The sequence below is a fragment of the Anser brachyrhynchus genome (assembly GCF_964034855.1).
Source record: "Anser brachyrhynchus genome assembly, chromosome: 5".
Classification (NCBI taxonomy): domain Eukaryota; kingdom Metazoa; phylum Chordata; class Aves; order Anseriformes; family Anatidae; genus Anser; species Anser brachyrhynchus.
The window spans coordinates 62,961,146-62,976,872 of NC_137699.1; the positions used below are offsets into that span (position 1 = coordinate 62,961,146).

General features: G+C 42.2%; 1 protein-coding gene across 4 annotated transcripts in view; it reads left to right on the top strand.

Annotated features, from left to right (window-relative positions):
• Nucleotides 1-15,727, top strand: part of DDHD1 (DDHD domain containing 1) — a 66,563-nt gene that overhangs the window by 6,522 nt on the left and 44,314 nt on the right. For all 4 annotated transcript variants that reach the window (XM_080593733.1, XM_080593734.1, XM_080593735.1 and 1 more), the window contains one exon: nt 8,600-8,773. In XM_080593733.1, the coding sequence (XP_080449859.1) occupies nt 8,600-8,773 (174 nt within the window). The remainder of the gene's footprint in view (nt 1-8,599; nt 8,774-15,727) is intronic.

The following is a 15,727-nucleotide window of genomic DNA, read 5'->3' on the forward strand; positions in this document are numbered from 1 at the left end:
ATGCTTTTCTAAAAAAGGTGGGAGATGTTGGCACTTTGCTTGGATGTGTCTTTGAGAACAAGCTACGTTTGTGTCTGCAGCTTTTATTTTTGTGATTTGCAAGCATTGTTTGAACAAAAATCTGTTCTCTTACTCCCATAAATGACCAGAACCGCTCTCTGGTGGATGGTATCAACTACAGCTGAGTAGTAAAGGATGGACTCAGCTTACAGAGTGAGTTGTGCTTGCCCTTCAGTGCTGTTCATCACTTTTCCTCCAGCAGGAAGGCAGAGATGCTGGGAATGCATTGGTTAGAAGTTCTCGGTGAAGGACAGAAGGGTGTTATCCACTGTAACTGAGAAAGCAGAACACGTTTTTAGGATGAGAAGGATCAGGAGTTCCGTTCTGACTTCATTTGGGTTTGAGTACTGACTCAACTGTGGAGGTATCAAAGAAATAAGGTGGGACCTAATGTGGAGGTGCCAGGACCAGATTAAAAATGGATTGAATTTCTGTGTGTATGTCTGTGAGAGGGAGAGGCTGTTCAGGGAGAAAAAATACGTTGAGGGGAAAAAGAACTTGGACAGAGCTCATTTTTTGTTATCACAGAATTGAAGGGGTTGGAAGGGAGCTTGAAAGATCGTCGGGTCCAAACCCCCTGCCAAAGCAGGTTCCTTAGAGCAGGCTGCCCAGGTAGGCGTCCAGACGGGCCTTGAATATCTCCAGAGAAGGAGACTCCACAACCTCCCTGGGCAGCCTGCTCCAGTTCTGACAGGAGCAAGAGAATATCTGTAGGATCTGACAGTATAGAAGTTGATAAGCAGAAGAACTGATGGAAGAAAAATTTGCAGAAGAGCGAGAAATAAAAATTAGAAGCATGAGCAATTCTGTCAGTGGTACGTAAGGCTGAAAAAGGTATAGGTAAAGTAATGGTTGGCCAGAGAGAAGGTCAGTAGGGTGGTGTGAGGTATTTGAGTGTGGGTTGCAAGTAGCTGAAGCCATGCTGGAGTGTGCTTGGCATGGAGATGCACAGAGACTGTAAAATTTCTAAATTGCATGGCAAGTGGGCTCTGAGATGAAGGAAAATCCCTGCAGAGGAGGAAGAGGGAAGGAACTGAGAGAAAGGGTTAGCGTGCCCTTGAATACGTTCGGCTCGTGCATTAGTGGTACTGGTAGGTCTCAGGCACGCACAGGAAAAATCTTAATGTTGTTTTTTTAAAGATATTCCTGTACAGGAACCTTCTTGCTCAAACTGTACGTACATAATCATTGCTGCTTTGTGATAGAGAGCTTGCTAACAAAGACCAACTGAAGAGCACCTCCCAGGAGAGCACGTACACTTAGAGCTGAGGGTGCGATTGTGCAAAAGTCCTGTGACTTTCAGTGGGATTCGAGCATGTGATCAGGTTTTCGGAGTTACTCCCATGTTTGTCATGTGGCACAGTCATTCTTCTGCGGTTCAGTTTAGCTTTCACCTCGTGCTGTTTCAAAAAATGCAAGCTGCTGTGGGTTAGAAAAGGGCTGGTAAGGGACCAGCTCCTACAACTTACTGACTGCAGCAACAAATGCTGCTGGTGGAAGCGCCTCACTTCAGAGTATCAGCACTGAAATTTGGTAAGCTATAATAATAGATTAGGATTCAATAAAAATAAGACCCTGAACTTCAAACTGCAACCCTGTTTCACATTTCAACAGTCCAAATTTTTTTGATGAGTGTTTCCTGCACGTCTTTGACATGGCTACTGAGGTGGCTTTTAGGATTTCGTATTAAGCCATTGGGTTCAAGTTTGTGTAAAGAGTGATTGCAGAGATGATGATGAAACTATATAAAAACAGAAAAGTCCTTCCTGAAAAACATGGTACACGCTATAGTTTGGGGTAATATACAGCGATCGAGATGAGAAGTGACTTTGAAAGTATTCATCTCTTTCTGAGGGGTTTCTTCTGTACTTCTTGCTGTTTGAACCAGCCCCAAAATCAGCCTTTCTTTTTTGTTTTGGGTTGCTCAGTAGTGTAAACCAATTAAAAATGGTTCAGGGTAAAGCAACTACAAGCTGTTGCTTGAGTACTTCGTGTGGTCCTGATAAAACAGCGGTGATTTCACGTTCACAGCTGAGCAAAATACATGTTCCTCTCTAGCAGAGCCTGACATTGAAGCAAGTGCAGAGGCTTGCATGTGTAGCTGCTCTGCAGATCAGAGTCGGGAAAGGAAATCCCTTCTATGCCAATCAGATTGCTCTTAATATGTTTAGTCTCTATGAAACTCAAAAGTAACTTCCGCCTGTAATCTTGAAATTGGCTCCATAAAGCAATTTAGAATTATTTGATGGACCAGCAGAATAATATCCTTTACCACTCTGCAAATGAAGTCTCGTTTGATCTGGAGGCTCAGTAAAATTCTGTCTCTGTAAATTCGTGTAGCTACATCTATTAAGTCTTCTGAGGCCAGGATTTTACCCTTGAATTCCTCTTTAGGTTATGTTGTTACTTCTGGAAGAGCAGAGCAGATTGCTGTGTTTGGAGTTAAACAAAAGAAGGTCATCCTGGCTGTGATTAAAGAATGGTTCCGTTTATTTAAATATCAGGAACCTGCTCTGTTCTGAAATGATATACTGGGAAATAGCTAGAAAGCTATAGAACACTAAGCTGTAGCAAAAAGTCCCTTACCTAGCGATTATGGAAATAATAAAATTTTATTTTTTTGTCTTTTATTACATCTGTTTGTTCACCCCGTGTGCACAGTCTGGTCACCAGCAGTAAAACACAGGGCTCTTCCATCTCACGAGCAGTTTCTGTAACCATCTGTTCTCCTAATAAAGCTTCCTGTTCTCATTATATATATATATTTATTTTTTCTTCAGGAGAACTAAGTAAGAGGAACAGCTACTATCCCGCAAACTGTGCTCTGTGCATTTGCATTAGCAAAAGTAGGACCTGCACATCATTACTGCTGGAGAGGCAGTCGTGGCGAGGGCTGTTGGGTGGGTAGGATGCATGCTGGTGCTGCTTGGGTAATACCAGAGCTTATCCTTTCACACTAGTGAGAAGTCTTATGGGCTGTGCAATAGTTAATGTGCCTAAAATATATTTCTAAGGCCCGATAAAGTAGGAATGAATAGCAAATACTAAAAAGTCCAGAATAGCATCGTGGATGCTGTTGTAGAATACATTTATTTCAGTGGCTCGTGTCAACGTGCAGGTTCCTGTATGTATTACATTGCAAGTCTTGGTGTGCAGCACTCCCAGCAATGTTCAGCACTTGTTAGAACTGTTAATAGCAAACGAACAAAACCAAACCAAACAAACAAAAAACACATTCTTGCCCCTTTTTCCCTCCTTAGTGTGTGGGCACCTCCCTTCATTATTTCAGTCGCTTTCAGCTGAGATGTCACGCATTGTAGCCTCAGAGTTACATTCAGTTTGCGCAGATATGATCCTCGTGCACTGCAGGTTGTTCACAACTGTGGTAGCAAGGAAGCCAAATTGGAGGAACAGAAATTACTGCGCTGGAAAGCAGAAGTCCTGTATATCAAGCTGACCACGCTTCATGAACTTGTGTTGCTTATCCAACCCTTTGGCTTTGTCTTATTCAGCAGAATGTAAATTTTGATTTTTGAGCCTTTGAAGGTTATATTAACCTTTTAGATCTCATTTGTGGGTAAATTGTTACAGCTGGCTGGAGCCTGGTGTGTAGATGGAGCTAGAAGTGCCTTGACTTTGCCATCAGACCTGAACAAGTTGCTTCGAAGCAACAAAACAAAGCTCACTGCATCTTGCTTTCTTCTGATTTCATTCCATCTGTGCATCTCCAGGTTGCGTGCTGGCTTGTATTGATATTTCTGAAACAGCCCTCCTCTTGTTTTCCTGTTTAAGCTCTGTAAGCTTTTAGTTATAAGCTTGTCTGGTCTTAGTTCTGCAGGTTTTCTTGGCTCTCATCAGGTGAGGTGAAAGAGCTTTATGAGCCAAAGTTCATGCTGTACGCTATTTAAATTTAGGTATTTTTTACTATTTTGCCATTTTAAGCAATACAAATGGTCATGTTCATGTAGAAGTAGTACAAAAAGAAAAAAGCAGGCAAAATCTGCTCCATTATTACTTTTCCTACTGTATCCTGAAGGATTTACATAGCTTTTTTCATGCAATTGATATTTGGGTGGTGGTCACACAATTCAAAGATCTTCACAAAAAAGAATAGCTGGCGTATAACGTATATAGATTACTGCACGTGTACTACGTGTTGCATGTAGTTTTTATTTTCACACGCTTTTGTTCTTAAGAGGATTTAGGTGATTCTCAGGGTGTAAATTGCATGTGTTCTTGTCTCTTCACATAATTACAGCTCTTGTATTTGGCTTTTCAGGAGAAAAAGGACTCGTTTAAAAATGTATAAATCCTTTGTTGCAGTCACTTAAACTATTTTTCTCCAGAAGTGGTAAAATATGTATGACTAATTAAAATAAAGGGCTTTTCATTAGCTCCTAATCTCTGCCATTCAAACTTCTTTAGGACTCCTTGTGTAAATACGCCCTGGAAGTGTCTAACCAGCCAAACGTATCGGTATCTTTCAGTTTGGAGCGTCGCCAGCTGCAGATTATATGGCGTAAGACTTAAGGCAGTAAAGAAATCAAGGCAAATCCTTTCCTAGGGATCAAGGTTGTAGGGACAAAGATAAATAACACTTCCTCTTACAGATTTTGAATTCTGTATTGGTGGGGGGAAAAAAATCGTATTATGATGTAAATAGCCGTGTATTTCATTCACTTCATTCTTCCGTAAAAGAAAAAAATACTGAGAGACGTTAGCTTAAGCTTTCTAAAATCATCTGAATATTGAAGACAGGAATGAATTTATGGAGGGTGGATAGGAATGAGTGAAACTGGGTCTCAAACCGGCTATTTTGGTACATCGCTTTTTAATGGTGATTAATGTAATAGCCTGCGTTGAGTTCACTGGCTGAATCAGAGTAATCTTTAAATAACAGCACCTGTCCAAGATGAAGCAGCGTTGTTTACCGAGGCGCACCTTTGCCATTTCCCACAGCCAAGCAGCTGATAGCGAGCCGTCTCTGCTGTGTTGTAATCGCCTCCTTTCTCCACCCGAGCCAGGGCATGCAACGGGATTGCCTTTAGCACAGTGCTCGTGCTTTGTAGCTCACGTGCCCCTTACTTAGTTTGACCCAAACCGAAATCCAGCGTTAGTCTCGTGGTATAGCCATCGTTGCTCAGTTTTCAAAACCCAGATATTAATGGGAAGTTGTTCTTCCCTATTTCTAACAAAAGGTAATATACGGCACAGTTCGTTATCGTCTGTGATAAATTTGGTGATTCCGGTTCTGAAAGACAGTGACCAAGCCGTGCTCCTGATGGAAGGAAGCGTCGTTCGCTTGCCTCCTGCACCCAGAGGTTTTCCTGCGGAGGTTTCCCGGCAGGAGAGCAGCGATCAAACCTGCCACCCAGCCAGAGCCACGGAACGAGGCACGAGGCGCCGTGGCTGCGGGTGCAGGGTGGGACAGTTCAAAGGCTGTGGGGCAGCAGCTCCTGGGTCTCCCTGAAATCCCACTGAGCTTTGGACTGCGGAATAACCTTACTCAGCTTTTAAAGCCCTGGTCTGAAAACAAAGCTCCCTAATAATCTGTCTTTGGATCTGAGGGTGATTTATAGATGAAGTGTTTTCCAGATAAATGCCCTTTCCAGCCCTAGAGCCAGATACATTAGTTTATTCCTAAACTAAATTATACTGTAAAGATTTTACAATAAATTCTTTCTTATTTCAATCATGCCTTTTTTTTTTTCCTGGCTGAGCCTTTCTGGAGGAGGCTCTTGCCCATCTATTATTTGAGAGTTGCTGTTGAATGCTGCCATCTACTTTTTTTTACAGAACCATTGTGGGAAAGTTTCTTGGGCAGAAATAACCTGAAAATGTTTATTTTAATTGCTAATGCTTAGAATTTTAGAAATCTGGAGGTGGAAATTCCCACGTGAAAACCTTGAAACCCTTCAAAAATGAAAAAGAGGCGTCTTGTATTCATTCGGTGCCGAGTATAAAATAGTATTCATGTGGCTTTTAAAAAAAATCTTTCTGTGGATTCAATGAATGGAGCCTCGTAGAATGCTTAGTCAAGAATTAAGGAACTGCTCGCAGATTTTCCCAGTAAGGATCAACATCTGACATGGCTGTGTCATTGGTTCAGCAACAATGGGATCCTTTATATGCGCTCGCATCCTATGTGCGTTTCATTTCTTGCTACAGACAGCGCTTTGTTGTACGAGCAGCCTAACTGGATGTGTGTGTGTTAGCTCCGCTGAAGAATGCGGATATCTGACAGGTGTAAAATGTAGGGGGACACAGCAAAGGTTAAGACAAGCACACGATGAGCAGCTACTGTTTAAACTCATTTTTTGTTCTTGGTGCAGCTCAATGTAACGTCGCTGTGGCTAAAGCTTTCACGTCGAGAAAGCTCATTTCAAATACTGACATTTCACACTTCATCGAGGTAGGTTCCAAAACCAGTTTAAGTTTTCATAGACAATTGAAATGTGTGTCATTTGTAGTGACTGTCAATTTCGGCAGTTTAAAGCCACCTCTTGTTTTTCTAACGGTTTGGATTCGTTTTCATTAACCATGCCCTTTGAGCACCCCGTCCTTTTTATTCACCTGGTTGGACCATCAGTATATGAAAATTAGAAATTCAGTGTTAGAAATTCAGGGCGTAACAATTCAGCCCTATCGGGAAGAGCTATTTTAGCTGGAGGAACAGAAGTTGAATGGCAGAACCGGGTCCTGTGCTGCTTCTGGTTGCGTTTTGGTCAGGCCAACCAGTCTGTGGTCTGTGTTGTATGCGCAGAGCTGGTGATGCGGGGAGGTCGCAACATTTGAACAGCATTTGGAGAAATGCTGTTTGCCTGTAAATCTTTTACGGGAAAGGTTTTAAAACCGGCTTTGGAACATTCGGAGCGTTCCTGCCATGTGGGGAGATTATTGCAAGGAGATTTTCCTGTTTCTTTCGTAGGTTGTAGATGCAGTGGTCCAAGGGACGAAGAGTTCAGAACAATTCAGAGGTTCCAAGTAAATAAGGGAGGTGCTTGCAAATCTCTGCTACTTACACATTCTCACCTGTGAGCAGCTGGCGTGAAAAATACTTGAAATACTTGTGCTGTGTATTAGCGTCCATGGGCACAAGGCATGCTAGGGGTATATCTGTATCAGAGGGCAGTGCAGAAGCTCCCGAACCTGCATCCAGCGTAGTGGGACGTGGCCCATCCCAGCGTGGTGCTCAGGCGGTGAGAGATCTGCTGGCAGCTCTGCTGAGCCCTGCTGTGCTCCTGCCAGCCTGGTGCCAGGTCAGGCATCTCTGCTTCTGTCCTTTGCTCAGGAACCATGAAGTCTTTGTGCTTTGTATTGACTTTTTTGGTTGGTTGGGTTTTTGATTTTTGTTTGTAGTTTACCCAGCTAATGTTCCTTTACTTTTTTTTTTGCATCTATTGTTTCTCTCTCAGCTGTTACCAGCTGTTCTCACACCTTCCAAGTAGGAACGGTTCTTGGGCAGTAAAGCCTAGCTTTTTTTCCCCCATCCCCTTTTCTAAGCTTCTCCTTTTGTGGTTGAGTACTTCTTTGGAGAGCTGAGCTTGTGCATTAGTCTGTACACACACTAAATGTTTGCGTTTGGCTGAGTCTCCCTTTATATCTGAGGGATGCAGCAGCACACGTGAGTGTGCGCTGGAAATCGGTGGTGGGATCGCCTGGGGGTCTTGGCCAGCCCCCTGGGTTTCTGTGCCAGTCCCACGAGGCTGGAGGTACATGGCCATGGTGCAAACACCCTGCACTTCTGCTCTATTTTCCAGGTATAGGAGGAGAAATTCTGAGCTGAGCTAGCTAAAATGGATAGTATTGTCTCAAAATGCTTGCAGGGAGCCGTGTAATAGGAGAATTCTTGCTCCCTGCAGCCCCGGTATTTAGTTTGGGCATCAGTCGTGGTTTGGTGAAGAATAGATACGTGTTTTTTGAGAGACTTCTGTCTTGTCACGTGGACAGCAAATGCTTGGCACCCAGCTTCCTTGTTCAGAGTGCTGAAAATGAAACTAGAGTGACAGGGACTGAAATCCACCCTCACTGAAAGACTGATTTTCATCAAGAAATAACTTGAAATGCATCCTTTATGTTAAGTGATACGCAAACTGAGTTATTTTAAGTGCAATTCCCAAAGGAAACAAAGCTCTATGCAGTCAGGGTAAGCTGTGTGGTTTTGTCTCCTCGTTCTGCATCATCCTTATGACTTTGAAACCATTGGTTCGTATCGGTCAAATTGTGTAGGGAAACATTTTAAATACGGGGCAACTGGGTACAGAGGAGTATAATCCCATTAAAGTTGGGCTGTTGTTTGAACTTAACCCTGAATAAATTTTGCAGAATGTACATCTTTCTGTCCATCCTTCCCATCCTCAAACACCCTCAGCCCCGTGGGAAGAAGTGGTGTTTCTCAAGGCAGTTGTGGTTACCTTGTTAGGGGTCCCAGCAGAGGGAGTGTAACTTTTTCATCAAAACACCACCGAGTTCCCTTTCCCTTTTATCTGCTCTCAGTTTGTGATCTGTAGCATTAAAGAACCTCTCGTTTGATTTTTAGAAACAGAAAAGATTCCTGTAATGCGTGGACAATGGTTTATTGACGGTACGTGGCAACCTCTGGAAGAGGAGGAAAGTAACCTAATAGAGCAGGAGCATCTTAACCGCTTCAGAGGCCAGCAGCTGCAAGAGAGCTTTGATATGGAAGTATCTAAACCTGTTGATGGAAAGGAAGGTAAGATCACTTTTGTAGTATGTTTTCTGGACAGCTGGGGTCTTATATAAGAGCATGATCTGTGATGGTTTTTCCGTCCTATGTAATGAGCAGTGTTATAGACTTCAGTTTGCGGTCCCCTTCTCCAGTGCATCTTAATGTTGTAGGATTTCCTTCTAGCACATTTGTTGAACACTGTAAAATTATATTCATGGATAAACTTCTTGCTCCCACTTTGCTTAATGTTTCGTATCTTTGGTTAGTGTTTGAAATCTTACTTCAAACTGAAATCTCTTTATGGGCCAAGAAGAGTGTCAGTGTCTGAATGCAGACTGGCTCTTAGCTCTCTGGCCCGTGTTCCTAATTCTGCCCTAAAGGGAGCATCAGTTTTACAGATCACATTTGCAGATCATTTTCTGTTCTAGTTCAATCTGTGACTTTATTAGAGTAGTTTTCAGCTATAGAAGATCTTAGGTATTCATGCTGTTATGGAAGTCCTTATACTTTAATGACCAGGCTGAGGATGCCCAGTTCTTGGGAAATCTCAGTCAAATGCATTTAACAGTTTTAAGAATAGTGTTCTGAAGTTACTGTCTGTCTATTGCATGCAGTTGAACTGGTTGCTCTGGGTAAGTGTAGCACAGCAAAAGCTCAGTATTTTTGCTTTCACACTTTGCTTTTGTGTTTTGGTTGTCACTTGTTCCACTTCCACAAAAAAAAAAAAAGAGCTGCAAGTACAGAGCCCTTCCAGTACACTTTAGTAGCATTTTTGGTTGTGTTATTCTTTACAAAACAGCTTTATGTTTAAGCGTCTTTAAACTACAACTTTGTACGAAATGTTTAGAGAATGGAGGAGTGGCCATGTTTTGGCCATGAATATGGAGGAGTTCTGTGGGAACTGTGTGACCACGCAAGGAAAACCTTGTTAATAATTTAGAAGCAAGATAGTATTCAGGGTTCTTCTGTAATAACTGTGGGAAAAACCAGAAGTGCGTTTTTTGACTTACAGAGATTTGTTAGTAATGCAGAAAGCAGTTAAGTTCCTAACTCCCCTCAAAGCTAGCAAAAACTCTGAATTATTTTTTTCTATTTGTACCACTTTAAAAATTCTTTCCCTCTGGCCAAGTCTGCAGTAGCCTTCTGCCTTAACAGCTCTGTCAGGTAGGTACATGAAGTTGTGTGACCCCTGAGCCACAGAACTGTGCCAGCAAAAACCCTCTTTTGAAGGGCACTGTTACCTGTTTTCAAACGTGCTAATATTTAGTGTTTCACTGCACTGAAACAAAGCTCAGCTTTGCTATTACAGCTGTACCCTCCGTGTGAGTGCAGTGCTGTTCTGGTAGGGCAGTATGCTTTCGCTTGGAAAGCACATCTTTATGGCTGCTGAGTGCTTCCAGTCTTTGGTAGCTTAACTTCTGATGGGAGGAAGGAATAATGTCTGTTTGCACTTGGGTGCACCTCACTGTGTAAGGAATGGAGCCCAGGTGGGCTTTTTTCAGCAAAAGTCTGGCTTATGGAACAGAAATTTTCAGATTTGAGGTAGAAGAGATTAAGGAAAGGAGTGAGAAAGATACAGTCCCTGTTATTTACGAAAATATAAAAGACCAGAGAAAGACTCCAGCCACCAGAGCCTTTTGTAATACTAAAGTAAAAAATAATAGCTCTGAATGGAGTCACTTGAAAATAGAATACGTGTAACATCATCAAAACCTTTCAATAGATTTTTTGTAGTAATAGGGGAGGGAGTTGCAGAAAAATTATTAAACAATAAGTGTGAAAAGTGATTTTGTCATGATGATGTACCTCTAAAAACATCTCTGGTCAGCTGGCATCTGTGATTGCCATCTGCACACAGCACTGGGAGAAGCTTTGTGACTTGCATGGTCTTTGGTGAAGTAAACGTAACTAGTTTACTAGTTACTAGTGCTGAATTCAGCTTAAATTCCTTAAATTGCATCCTGTATTAAACACATTTGGTCCCACCAAATTTTCCAGGTAGCTGTTATGAGCAGTTGTGACTAATGAAAGTTAGAATAGATCTGTAAATATCACTGGGAGGCAAAATGGCTGTTCACAATGCTGTGATAAACCATTGTAAATGGTGAAAAAACAGCAATTTTACGTGACTCCTCAGCAAAAGCGAAGGCAATCTGTTGTAACAAAGCCTCTTATTACTTACACATAATTACTTTATTATTTGAACATGCCACTTTGCATCATAATGAAAAGCTAGCTTGTCAGTGAGAACGGTGTTGATACTCAGCTGACAAACTTGGTGGTTCCTGATTTTTCCCCCAGTTTTTGCCGTAACCAACGGCAGCAGGCTGAGAAGCTAGGAGCAGGTTCCCGTTTTGCTGCTCCTGCTTTGGATAACTTTGATAATCCTTTTCAGCCTACTATGTTGGGGCAGCATCCAATATCCTGTAAGCTAGCATCTAATATTCAGTGTACAGTTCGTTTGCATATTTTTTTTTTTGTGCTCTGAAATCCTTTCCTGGAGAAAAGAGGACTGTGAGCAAGTTTAGCGGGTGTTCAGCACCCTCAGCTTTTCAGTAGCCTGCTAGCACATCGCTGGCAGTGGAATGACCCCGTTTAAGCGCAGGTTGAGTGGTGCCGCTTCCCTTGTTCGCGTGGAATCAGCCGTACAGATGAGTTCAGCTTTGCAAAAAGTGGCAATGAGCACTACGCGTGTTACCTGCGCTTGTTTGTTGGCGTTGTCCAAGTAGATTAATGGGACCTTTAGTTTTGCCGTATCCAGTTGGCCTGGATTTGGCTCCCAGAAAGTTATGTTCTGTGGGAGTTTGTAGGTGAGGTTCCCAGGTACCAGAGCTCTTCCTGCTGCTTATAGAAATGAGACAAATTCCTGAGATTTCTGGAGGGATGCTTAGCCCTGAATGTGTTAGCACCTGTAATGCCTGAAGAGGCCAGTTACCGGAGATCTCTGAAGTGCAGCGTGCATGTGAGGAGTGGGGATGTGACAGCAGATTCCCCAGGCACCACAGACCAGGCAGATGTGTGCATGTTGAGGAGGAATGGTGAGGGCACGAGCCTCTCTCTCCTCCTTGGCTATGCAGGATGTTCTGCCCCCTGAGATGCCTCAAACCAGGCCAGGGGAATGCTACCAGAATACCAGTGGAAGCAAATGCTGCAAGGGCATCACCTCACTCCTCCACAGCTTGACTGCCCTCTCTTCCACATCTCATCACCCTGGAGCCTGCTTCGATCCTGGCCGAACTCCAGATGTGTTTTTCAGTTTTAAGGGTTGGTTTAATAGTTGATAGATACAGGAAGGGGCATTGCTATTCTGTCTTGTAAGACAGGGTAACCGATACAGCTACAGGAAAAGAGAAAATGCCAAATTATATACAGAACATAAATACAATACAGCTAGAGGAAACCACACGAAGGATGAGTACCAGAGGTTTGGCTGCATTTCTGTGTCAATTCTATTGTGAAGGCAAATGTCTGCAGCCTGTGTTGGAGTTGATGCAAATCACAAATATAATATCAGCAGATTCAGGAAAGGATCTTCTGGCTTCTCATTACTTTAAGGAATTTTATATATTTTTTTTGAGTAGCTGTCATTTAGTAGTTGTAGTGGGGAGTAGAGCTTGCTGTTTGATACTCAACAATTTGCTAAAAGTGATTGAGTCTGACACATTACACCCCTAAATGAGATGCTGCATTGCTGAAACAGTATATGTAGGCTTCCCGGTCTGATTTGTTGTCTTGCCTCTCTGTTGATAGGCAGACGATGTTTGGCTCTCAAATTCATTTATCTAGTACTTGTTTTGTTTTTGTTTTTGTTTTTTTTCATCCAGGTAACACTAGGCTCTCTTATATATTGGCTTTGCATATCTTTCTTAAGGAAGATTCGTTCTTCAAACTTCCAACTCAAGTCAATTAACTTTACTTCTAAAAATGTTTAAAAACATCAAACAGATGTAAATTAATACCAGCACAAGATGTAAGGTGATGTTTTGATCTAAATTCTTCGGTTCAAAATTTAAAATGTAAATATCGACACTTAAAATATGAAAATATCTGGGGTGTTTATTTGATCACACTGAGAATGGATAGATACCTCTGTCTTTCTGCAGTAATACAGACCTTTCTTGTACTGCATATACCCAGTTGTAATACTTAAACATATTACTGTTGTAAAATAATTCTATAAATATTTCTGAGATAAATATTATATTCTAATATTATAACACTTGTTCTGCAAAGCAGTAACTGAGATGAAAGCATCTAGAAGGGAATCCAAAAAGGGTATCATAATACCTCGTTAGCAGTCAGTAAACTTAAAATGCACAGAATAATGTAACATTTAGAAGCTGCTTTTTGTGCGTGCTCAGGCAGCTGATGAGTTCAGGACTTCTCCAAAGAAGGAGAGGAGCAGCATTCTCTGGTGACTTCGTGATATCAAGGCCACTGAAAGAGAAAGCAAGACCATGCACTTGGATCGTGGCAGGTTCTCAAAGCTTCTTAGACTACATGTTCTGCTAACAGCATCCAACCACAGTAAAGGCAGTGATGTTCTGCAACGTAAGGATTGATTTTCCTGCCTTGCTGTGTGGGCAGAGCACACGTGCCCCTCGCTATGAGCTCCCAGGGCACAGAGGAGCTGTCAGCAGGCAGCCCACTGCCCGGGTGCAGGGAGGTGATCGGGGATGGAAGAGCAGCTTCTGTGACACAAAGCAGGCTGACCTTGAGCCAGAGGTATGGTCTGTGGGACCCACTGCTGCCTGGTACGTGGTAAAGCTGCAGTCTTTGCTGCACAGTGGGGACGGTGCTGGACAGCAGGTGCTCAGCAAGAAGAAAGGGGAAGGAAGAGCAGGCGTTGCTTCCTGCTGCACTAGGTTAGCGTGGCAGCTAATTCTGATTCTTCCATTCAAGGCCACTGAGCAGTGCTTCTAAGGGTGCATCATAGACTGGTCCCTAATATAAATAATACTCTCTAGCAGCTTTAAGGTTTGCTACCTATATTTAAAGAATATTTGATCAGCTGTTACCGTCATGTACAGTTATGTACCTATCATCTTCAGATGTATTCATTTAATTAGGATGAAGTGAAGCCGAAAGTTTCATGTATGTGATAGTGAGATAGGAATAGGTGTAGATGATTATATTTGCACAGAGAGGCTGTGGAATAGCCATCCATAAAGATGCTCAGGATTCAGCTGGAAATCTCCAGAGCAACCAGAGCCAAATTTGAAATTGGATTAAACTTAAAAGTTGATCCTGTCTGTGGGGGATTGGAGCAGACAACCACCAGCGAGTCCTTTCCATGGAAGTTACTCTGTGATCGATTCTATGTTAGAAGAAATGTAGAAAAAAATCCCATGAGTCAGAATCAGAACAAATTCTATAATGCATTGATTTTGAAAGTGCCTAAGTTTATTGTGTTTTGTTATGGATTTCCAGTGTGTGGTTAGATGCCACGAAAAACAGAAAAATTGCATTTGGAGTAGTTGCTCCGTTCTGCCTTAGATTTCAAATACGCTTTTCCCTGTTCATAAAAAAAAAAAAAAGCATTTTTTTTTTGTTGTTGCAGCTGACTAAGTTAACCTTTACAAGGGAAAGTCTTGTTCATAGAACCAAAGTCATCAAGATCAGAAGGATCTGTGGAGATCTAGTCCAACCCCCTTGCTCAAAGCAGCAGGGCTGATGAGGGCAGGCTGCTCAGAGTGTTTCCAGTGGGGTTTTGATCATCTCCATCTAAGGAAACTCTGGGCAGTCTGTGCCAATGTTTTACCACTGTCACCATAAAAAAAATAAAAATAAAAAAACCTTTCTTATACTTGACTTGAATTTCCTGTGTATATTCCTCTTGTGAGTTGTATTGCAAGAGCAAGTAAAATACTCTGTAGACTAAATTAATCCATCAGGTCCCAAGTGCAGTAACTGTGAGCCTAGTTTTCTTCTCCTGTAGAAAACAGATGTGCAACAGCAATATACTTAACCTGCATCTGTATTAAGGCATCTGCTGACCGAGCTGTTGGCTGAGGGTAGGAAGAAGCTTGGGAAGCCCTTGACACAAGCATGGAATATCACCCACTGGCACTGGCATTAGCTACTGGGCTACAGAGTACCAATTACTCCTGGTGTTTGTAAGGGCAGATGTCATTTCAGTTGCAATTTCCCTATTCTCCAGCAGGCTGACTGATTTCCAACCGTTGCAGCTTTAGTGACTTCATGGATTCAGAAGCCCAACTGGAAACTCTGATTTCTCATTGGATTTAAGCACACCCTCTTGACTACATTAGGTTTTTGAGGCTAGAGCATTTTCAAACTACTTGGTTTGCTTAGGATGTAAGGCTATTTGTATGAGGGATCCCAGAGCATTAGCACAGAAGAGTTAGATTTGTAGGACCTCACTGTCAGCTTTGCTCAGGAAGCCCCCAAGATGTAAAAGGTATCTGTTATAACTGAGGACTTTTTTTTTTTTTGTGTAAGTGCCAAAAGAAGCAGCTTCCTGACCACATAATTTTACCTGCGTAGCAGCAGCTTTCACTTACATTAAAGTATTTCTTCCATAATCACACAGCACCGATGTGAAGGTAAGTCCATGAAAATGAATCTTCTGGTCTGCTATGCAGTATTTCAGTATTCTTAGTGAAATAAGACAATTGAAAGTCTAATAAACGTTATGGACTTGCCTTACCATCAAGGGGAAGCTCCTGTTCGCAGATGGGAGGGCTGTCGGAGGCAAAGTGCATGCTGTTGCATTTCACTGCTGAAGGCAGCTTCTTGAGGACTTACAAAACAGGGACAGTAGGATTTTTTTTGTCTAATCTGACTTTTAATGATCCTCTTACACTCTTTGGGGAAAATAATAGAGCTGTGCTTAAAATTGAGTTGTTTTTGTTTTGTTTTTAAATGCTTAGAGTATACTTCAGGGTTTTTGTGTTCTACCCTCTACCAAATAGTGTGTTTCTGCTTTTGTACGTGTTAATGCAAAGGCACTCAGGG